General features: G+C 44.7%; 1 protein-coding gene across 1 annotated transcript; it reads left to right on the top strand.

Annotated features, from left to right (window-relative positions):
* The first annotated feature begins 3,852 nt into the window (after positions 1-3,852).
* On the top strand, positions 3,853-7,739 carry RASL11B (RAS like family 11 member B). The gene is made up of 4 exons (XM_058024300.1): positions 3,853-4,012; positions 4,097-4,153; positions 5,239-5,315; positions 6,153-7,739. The coding sequence occupies exons 1-4, from the start codon at positions 3,889-3,891 to the stop codon at positions 6,618-6,620; spliced, it is 726 nt and encodes a 241-aa protein (XP_057880283.1). The 5' UTR covers positions 3,853-3,888; the 3' UTR covers positions 6,621-7,739.
* Positions 7,740-9,728: the final 1,989 nt, after the last annotated feature.

The following is a 9,728-nucleotide window of genomic DNA, read 5'->3' as shown; positions in this document are numbered from 1 at the left end:
GTTGGGCACCATTACATAAAGAGGAAATGGGAAAAAAAATGCAAGCTTAAAAGAAGATAAAATCTGATTAAAATGCAGACTAATATAATTGCAGAACATTACTCAGGCTTTCTTGTGGACAGAGAAAAATGTCTGCTATTGTGCTGCTATAGAAACTACCTCGGGCCTGTGAGTAGGTGAGAGTGCATGGAGCATGTCGTTCCCTCTCTCCCGCCTTTCTCTGCCCTGGAATGAAGATCATATCTTGCTCTGTAAGCTTGGATTTGCTGGCCAGGAGATTTCTCCCAGTACAGAGAGAAGTTGTTTCCCTGCCCATGTAGTTTCTTTTAATATCTCTGCTCCCTCCCTCTTTTGTTTTCCTCTTGGAAGGTGGCACAGGACTGTGTCGGAGGAGGGATAAGCTCCAGTCTTCCCAGGCTTTTCACAGGGGATGGCTCACTTGGCTTGAAAAGCTGGGACCATGGAATAGGTGTTGTGCCATGGAAAGGGAGCTTACTTGTATTACTCTTATAAAGCCACAGAAAGATCTCACAGTGCTTTGGAAAGTAAATGCTCATCTGGAATGAGCAGCCTTTGACCATGTTTCTGCACATCGTGTCCACAGCACTCGTTCCTCTGAGGAACTGAGCTGGAATTACCAAAACACTACGGAACAAAGCAAGGTTTACTCCCTGGCTGTCCATGGAAGTGTCTTTATAGGAAGTGTAAAACCACATACAAACATACCCTCTGTCCAGTAGCATAAAATAAGGCCAAGGAATGTGTCCCTGAACTGTGGAATTGTTTTCCCACTAGCTCTGCCCCCATGATCATCTGGGCTAAGTAATCTCTGACTGCAGTAATTTCTGCCTGAAAGGATGATGTAAGAAATTTGTTATTGAAAAGACTGATGGATGAGAAAGCCTGTCCACACCACATTAGAACTCTTTCTGGTCCATAATACTTAAGAAATTTGTGCAAATTTTGAGAAGATTATTTACTGCTGCTAATGAATTCCAAGGTAGCATAAAGTACTGAAAAATACATCTCCTCTTTTATAAATGCATCCTTCTTTTTATTACAGATGTAATTTTAGTTTTTGTTCCAATACCTTCTTACAGAAATTGACTCAGTGACTCAAATATGCATTTTACAAGAACATATTTTGTATCTGTTTTTCCAGTTCTACCTTTCAATCTGGCTGATTGTTTTGCTTTTGGTATTTTGAGACAGAGGAAGAAGATTCCATTCTCCAGTTATTTTAGCACTTTCATCCAGTCCCTAATTAATCATCTCCTTTACAAAACCAGTTTACTGAGGCGTTGTCTCGTTTTCATCATCCTTTCCCGTTTCCCCTTTTTGTGGTTTATACCACACTCCTTCATGTGTTGGAGACACCACGGCTGTATGCATTGCTATATGTTAGCACATTTATTTATGGAATGATGTTAGAACTCACTCTGTAGGCCTTTAGAAGAGATCATGGAATCTCATTGCCCCTGAAGTCAATCACACCACATATTTCCTCCTATAAAATCCTCCAGCTCAATTTTACAGAAGTTAGGCTTGATTTTGCTCCTTCCACTCTTGTTAGAGATCTGTTCTCATGTTTTGCTACTCTGACTCAGTTTATACCCACTTATTCTTATGCTGACATTGGCCCTCAGTTTTATCTTTCCTGGCTTGTCCATTTTCTAAGCCCCACTTTTGTATATTTTATTTTGTCTCAACTGTTCTTACCTGAGCCATGAGCTTTACTTTCTCTCTGATTCTCCTTCCAAGAGAGGCAGGCAGGGGGGAGTAAGCAAGTGTGGTACTTAGTTGCTGACTGGGGTTAAACCATGACAAACACAGATTTACTCTTGACTGGATGACAGAATCACACACTGTACTGCAGATCTTTCCTGAAATTACTTACCTGACATTGCTGGGTTTACACTTCACTTTTTAAGCAGGTCCTACTCATCTCAAGATTAACTAGTCGCTCTTATCCAAATGCTGATCTTATGGCCAATGGAAAAAGATTTTTAAATTAATCTCTGCATGTCATTAATGTTATTGAATTTAATTATATTTTCATTAAACCTGTTCCAAGAGACATACAGTTTGTCCAATATACTAACTACTCCCAGCTCTGTCAACAGCAGATTTCATTAGCTTGCTTGTGTTCTTGATGACACCATTGTAATGAAAACATGAAGGATGACAGGAGCATTGATGAATCACACAGAGCCCTTTCCTTCAGTCTGACACCTCCCATACAAAACAACCCTCTGTCATTGTCTCCTGATCCATATGCTCTTCTGCTTCAACAGCTGTTTCCTGTCTGGACAGTACCAGATATTACTGATCCCATTTCATTTCTTGAAGAAAAAGGAAAACACCAAAAGATATCTTGCTGAAGCAACATCTCATGTAATTGCATACCTTATTTTTATTTCATTTATTCTCATATCTTGAATTATTCTTTCCTTCAAAATTTGTCTAGATTGTTGTAAATTATTTCCCTCCCTTTCTTCAATGCAAGTATTCCAGAATGACTTGAGTGCTAGAGTGAAAGTTTGTGCTCCTTTCACCCTCATCTCCACACGCTTGGCCTGTTTGCACACTGGATGAGATTGTTTGTTTTCCCCCACTGTGGTAATTATCCATGACTTTCTTCCCATAAGTCATCTTCCTTCTGCATCCATCTTTAGTAAAACTAGAAGCAAAATACTTCTTGGTTTTCTAAGTATTGCCAGACTTCCTTCAATCTGTATGCCCTTCTCACCATGACTGCACCGCCCTGTTTCTTTTTTCTTAGTTGAGGTAACTACTTCTAGCTGACATTATTTAACTTCTGCATTTCCCCATCTTGAAGACAAAACTTTCTTAGGAGAGTGATTATCTTCACTTTTACCTTTAGGTTTTCTATTTCCAATGACCTTAATTACAAAGATGCCAGATAATCTTCTATGAGATCCTTTCCCTTTGCTCAAGGTACAATGTCCAGTTCATTTCTGCTGCATTGGCATAAAGAAATCCAGTCTTTTCTTCTCATTCAAGTCCTTGAGTCCTTCAGCCTTGTTGATTAATTTCTAATTCTGTCTCTTGCCCTTTCCCCTTTTCACTTAGAATACCTTTCTATAAATCTTTTTTACCCATCTATTTATTTTAAACCGCACCTCTGAGACAATTTCCCCCCGCTACGACCATAGTAGCCTTACAATACACCCACAACACACAAAGCTAATCCACCATCACCTCTGCTGTTGGCCTGGTGGCTGGCAAGGACAGCAGCCTCTCTCTTGTACCCAGCACTGCTCAGCCCCAGGTGTGGTTCACAGTCTGCTCGCACCTCTCAGGGCAAGGCAAGGCAAGGCAAGGCAGGGCAGGGCAGGGCAGGGCAGGGCAAGGCATCGGGAGGTGTGGGGCGGCAGGGTTCGGTGTGTGACCCATACTGACACCCGCAGGGCCGATGCAGCCGCCAGCCTGGGCACCAGCCGGGCGGCTGAGACTTTATGGACGCCGTGCGCGTTTCGCTCAGCCTGGCGGGATTTTGGGAGCTGAGATCTTCGGAAACGCTCGATCCGTCGCCGTCAGGGTGCTGCGGGCTTTGACTCCCGAAGAGCGGGAGGTCACGCACAGACACAACCTCCCCACTTCCCACATCCTTCCCCACCCGAGGCGCGGGGTCCGCCGAGCCCCCCGCAGCCGCTCACGCTGCCCGGCACGGGCGGAGCGCGGTCGGGGCGTGTTTCGGGGCGTGTTTCGGGGCGTGTTTCGGGGCGTGTTTCGGGGCGTGTTTCGGGGCGCGGCGGGGCGGTGCTCGGGCGCTCTGAGTGGCCGCCAGGGCCCGGGGCGGGACGCGGGGGCGAGAAAAGGGCCGGGGTCTCGGCGGCGGCAGCTCGGGCGCGGGTGGCGGCCGGGATGCGCCTGACGCAGAGCATGTGCACCATCGCCGAGTGCGCGCCCGGCGGCGACGGCCCCGCCACCGCCCGGCCCCGCCTCGTCAAGATCGCGGTGGTGGGGGGCAGCGGCGTGGGCAAGACAGGTGAGGGGCAGCGCCGGGCCGGGCGGGCGGGGGGCTGGCGGCGGCGGAGCGCGGCTAATGGTGCCTGTCTGTGCCTGCCCGCAGCGCTCGTGGTGCGGTTCCTCACCCGGCGGTTCATCGGCGACTACGAGCGGAACGCAGGTAGGCGGGCGGCGGCGAGGCTTTGTCCCTTCCCGCCGGGACGGGGTCGGGCGGGGGCACCGCGGGGCGGCGGAGCGCGGTCCCGGCCGCTGTGCTGCCGGTGGGGGCCTCCCCTGAGGCTGCCTGGGCTGGAGGTGCGAGCCCTGAGGGAGAGCAGAGCCCCAGCGCTGAGCCGGGCACAGGTGGGGCGGGCAGAGCTCGCTCCCTCCCCCGGGGCTGGCAGCGACCCGGATCCCCGGGGTTCCGCGGCTGCTGGAGCCCTGAGAGCCCCTTCCCTGCCCGCTCTGCTCGCAGCCCTCGGAAAGGGGCACGCCAGGCACAGCCACATGCGGTTGTGGTGGCAGCAGATCTAGGGATGGGTTGTACTGCAGGTCTCGGGCAGAATTTGCTTTATGTGGTGGAAGTACCCCTTTTTTGAAAGAGTCTTTTAGCTAAAAGAAGCAAACATTCTGTAAACCTACTACTGTATTGTTCTCTGCAAAACTGAGTGCCAGCAGCTGCATGGGCTAGGTAGAGCCAGTCATGAAGGGGAATATGGAGAGGTGATGTTGCATACCTCGTCCAGTGAGTACAGTGCAGAGTCTGAACTAATGCCTGTGTAAAATAGACAGCTTTCTGTTGAGGAAATTACTTGGAAAAAGCCAAACAATAGCGAACCCAGAAAATCTTACAGGCCAGATAACAGGGAGCCAAAAAATGTATTTGTCTTGGTTTAGGACAAATTTGGAGGAAAACTTTAAAAGTGGAGCTTCACTAAATGATGGAAATACTAAATGACAAGAAAACTGCTTTTCTATGTAATGAAAGCTGGTTGTTTTGCACTCTTACCTTTATCATTCAAGATCAGACAGTCCTTAAGTGTTAAAAGTTCCAGGTTGCCCAGCTTCAAAACAAGTAAATTCATCATTAAATCCCAGGTTTCTAGCAATATCATAAATATTGTTAACACCCAAAGAGCTTATAGCACTAGTTTCTTGCTCCATGAGGGGTGATATGACTTTTCCTACACAACCAATGGGCAGCAGAAGTAACATTTGTCTGTAGAGTGGTGACTGTACCTGTGAACCTGTTGGTGTTCTTGTCAGGTAATCTCTACAGCAGGCACATCCAGGTAGATGGAGAGATGTTGGCCATCCAAGTGCAAGATACTCCAGGAGTTCAGGTGAGCTAGATGCAACCATGCTACCAGAGTAGCTCTAAATGTTTGTGTGCTTGCATCCCTCTGCGCAGCATCTTGTTGTGGTCTTCCTGTAAAATGTTTTGCTGCGTGTTTCAGAGTTTGGTGTTCTTTGTGGGAGAGGTGGTAACTTGTGTTTGAACCAGTCAAGCCAGCTGTGTTGAGAGACTGTTTCAATGAATCATTTGTGCATTGGAGGCCTGTTACTTCTGAGTGGCTGAATTACTGAAGTGCCTTGTTCCTGTATATTGGGAACATTAGGCACAAATCCAGAAACAATTCAAAGTGGTATATGTGAAATATGGTATATGAGAAAATAAATGTCATGACCACTGCCCAACAAGCTTCATAAATGTGTATGGCAGAGTGAAGTCTGCTACATTGTGGCTGTGCTCATTAGTGTGTCACAGGCTGAAGTTTTAAATGTATAGACCTGAGTAATGCTGGACTGTTGCCTTTTTGAACTGGGCAACACTCCAGGTCTAAATGCTTCCAGCTCATATCTTTGCTTCCCCAGACTTACTGTCTAGCCAGTTAATTTCCCATTCTGTGGAACTACAAAGTCTTTCTCTGCATGCAGAACTACTCAGGTCAATTTTCCATTTGACTATAGCAAACTCCAGTGTTAAATTCCAGCTTTTTGCAGCTGAATCAACATCTGCATTTACTCGCTATGCTCAGATTAAGTTCATACTTACCATGTGAAATCCAAATATATGTCTGAAGCTGTAAAATGCTATTTGGCTTTACAGAGTCCTGAAGACAGGTTCCTTTAATCTTTTGTGACTTCAGCTATCTAATTTGAGACTATTCATTTTTCAGATCCATGAACACAGTCTGGATTGTAATGAGCAGCTGAACAGATGCATTCGCTGGGCAGATGCCCTGGTGATTGTCTTCTCCATCACTGACTATAAGAGCTTTGAACTACTCAGTCACCTTTACCATCATGTTCGACAGCTGCACCCAGGGAACCTGCTCCCTGTCGTCATTGTGGCAAACAAAGCTGATCTCTTGCATATCAAAGAGGTGGAGCCTCAGCAGGGACTTCAGCTGGCCAATATGCTGGGCTGTACTTTCTATGAAGTATCTGTCAGTGAAAACTATAATAACGTCTTCAATGCCTTCCATCTCCTCTGTAAAGAAGTCAATAAACAGCAAATAACCAGCACCCCTGAGAGGAGGAGAACCTCTCTTATTCCACGGCCAAAATCACCCAACATGCAGGATCTGAAGAGAAGGTTTAAGCAAGCTTTGTCTGCCAAAGTGAGGACTGTCACTTCTGTTTGACAGCACAGCCCTTGGTCTACCCAATGTTTAGCTTGAGATTGAAACCTGGGGTGTTTAACATTGGCACGTGTAGAATCCAAGATATTGTGAAAGGAGGATTGTTTGAGTAGCCTTTTGCATGGTAGAAGTCTTTAAGCAGCTGCTTAAAAAAAGAACAGTATCAGATTAGAAAAGGGGAAGAAAAAGACCATAAAACCACCTGAAAAAGTTGTACTTTGCAACTTGCTGAACAGATATTTTCATTTGGAAAGGGACCTTTTCAGTAAATGAAACCATTTGCCTTTTCCCCAGCTGGACAGATTTGGCTTTCATTTGTGCAGAAACAACTTTTTTTGCTGTAACTCAACTTGAGCAGGGAAATGCCCTGAACTGCAGGTCCCTGTTCAGAAGTAACCGCTTGAGTTTTGTTCTCACATGGATGAAGGACAGCATGATGCAACTGTTTAATTTTATTGCACAGTAGAACTGGTTTTGTTCTGTGTATTTCAAAACAAATAAGCAAACATCAAATGGCTCTGTAAAAATAAGTGTAAAATAAGTGGACAGGACTGAACATCAAGACTGTAAACAATGGTCTTTATTTTTTACTAGCCATGTTATTGCTGACAACTTGACCTTACTCTTTGTATGCAAAGCTATTGTCCACAGGGTGTAAACATATCTAATTGCAAACAACTTTTGCTGTCTTAAAAAAGTACTTTCCAGACTAAATGATCCAACATGGAGCTTCTGAGGAATGTGTGTGGAGTGATAGTCTAATACAGATGCCATTCTAAGACATCCTTTTTTCTCTCTCTCTCTCCTGTGTGCAGTAGGTGCAAAAAGAACAAAAGGTGTGAAGCATGGCTGGCTCCAGGCAATGAAGCTGATGGCTTGTTCTGAGCTGAGCCAGACCCTCTTCCTTCTTAAACATATGGCAGATTTTATATAAATACTTAATTCTTTTTAATATTGAACCAATGGTGTTCAGAGCCTAAGGGCCTTATACACATGCACTTTAAAAAGCCAGTCGTGCTTTTGTTTAAACTGTAACTTATTTATTTTGTGTACAGTTACTCCTCCTAGGGAGTGGACTTTTCATTCTTACTGCCTGGTACAACATTAAATTTTTGAATTGCATATTTCCTTGTGTGTTCTTTGTGGGTTAGAAACAAGGTGTAACAACCAGTGAAATGTTGAGACAAAGTAATAGCTTTCTTAAGGTAGTTAACATACCCTGTAGAAACAGCAAGGTGTCCTTTCCTGCCTATGCTGTTGCTTTATTAGCATAAACCACAGGGGTTTTGCTCTCACAAGTGCTTTACAACTTCCTTTTAAGAAATTTCTGTAGGAGAGGAACTGAATAAGGCAGAGACCTTTCAAATTAAAATGGGGTTCTTCATTTCCACTTGTCAAAAATACTTTGGTCTTTAGTGAGAAGGGAATAGTGTGAGGTAGGTCAAAACCTGGAAGAACATTAACTCTATGTGACTGCTACTTTCTTTACAAAAATTAATGTTTTGAGCTATATCACTGTGAAGACCTTAATCAAATTGCAAGTCTACAACTACCTTTTTCATGTTTAAAGTAGCTTTACTAAAAGCCTGCCTGAGGGGGATGTTTGTGCTGGTAGTAGGCTGATGGCCATACAGGCTCACCTTGTTAGCACACAGCTGCAGTAAGTGATGCAGGGAAACTCTGACAGGGCCCCTGACGATAATCTTTTGGACCATGAGTTACTAGCCAAGTGATTTAGGGTTGGAGTTGCAAACAAAACTGAGCTTATACCAAATAGTGCTTAGCTTATTAATAGAGAAGTAAATCAATTTCCCAAGAGTAGCTTTATGTTTTCTCCTCTTTTTGCCTTCTGAATATTGCTTGGTGTTGCAGGCAGAGGACTCAGACACTCTTTGCTGTGGTCTTGCACCTGCCCATTCAACTTTCTTCTGTACTGTTTCTATTCATGTGGGACTGGCAGAAGATCCCTCATCCCTTCACCTTTTCCCCCAGCACAGGGTCCCTGTAGCTGCTACAGCTATTTCCTACAAATAAATAAGCTTACTATTGCACTAGGGCCACTGGAAAGTCTCCACTGTACTTTTGGTCCATAAGCAGCATCAATTACCACAGCTGTGGCCTCACTGGCTGAGAAGATTCCTCCAAAGTGTGTGTGGGCCTGGGAAGCTAGTGTGTGTCTCTACTTGACGCAGAGGAAGTGCAAGATCACTGCTGTCTGCTCAGACTCAGCCCCTGCCTCCTCCATACAGTAGATGGCCAAGTCAGAGACCTGAGGGCATTTGATGAAAGACAGGTGAGGGGGTGAAGACCACAACCAGCAGCCTCCAGCAGCTCAGGAAAGCAGCAGCATCTCAGAGGTGGGAGTACCTGAGCTCAGCAATGGCACTGAACACAGGCAAGCCTTTCTGCTATGAGCTGAGTTTAGGAAATGTTCTAGGACCAAGATAGACAGTCTAGATTCCTAGGGGCAATCAAATAATACAAAAGTAAAAGGGATTGCAGGAATATGCACTTCTGGCATGTGTAGCTCTGCATACTAGGACAAAAGGAGAAGGCAGATTAGGTTTGGCATTGTGAGAGCATTGCTTTATTGATTACAGAATTTATGAAACAACCATATTCTAAGAAAGATTGAACAGTACAGAATGACAGAAAAACCAAGAGACCAACTACTTGCTTGCCAGTTGCTCTATTCAAACTATTCCTTGAGCTTTTAATATTGCAATCATAGCATTTCTCATTTTTTCTAGCACAAAGTTCCATTCTATAGTCATTCTTATAAATTTCTCTTCCATAGAGGAGACATTGTCTGTGCTTTATAATCAGTCCATTGTTTACTTCCAGCCACTCAAAATTGAATTTAAACCAAAATGCACCCTTTTCTGAAGACCATAAACATTTAGGAGAACTAATGCTAGCTAGTGAACAAAATTTAAAAAACTACTTCCCATTTATTCTTCTGGCATAATAAAGAATGCTGTGATAGAGTGAATGTCACTTAATTTTTCACATTCTCATCTCAGTGTAAGCTGTAGTTGTAGCATAACTTGGATGAAGTAAGAGGATGCAGCTTTAGAGCTCCACCATTTTATGTTGCAATTCAGAAATCCC

This window comes from Melospiza georgiana, chromosome 5 (assembly GCF_028018845.1).
Source record: "Melospiza georgiana isolate bMelGeo1 chromosome 5, bMelGeo1.pri, whole genome shotgun sequence".
Classification (NCBI taxonomy): Eukaryota; Metazoa; Chordata; class Aves; order Passeriformes; family Passerellidae; genus Melospiza; species Melospiza georgiana.
This window is presented reverse-complemented; position numbering and strand designations above follow the sequence as displayed.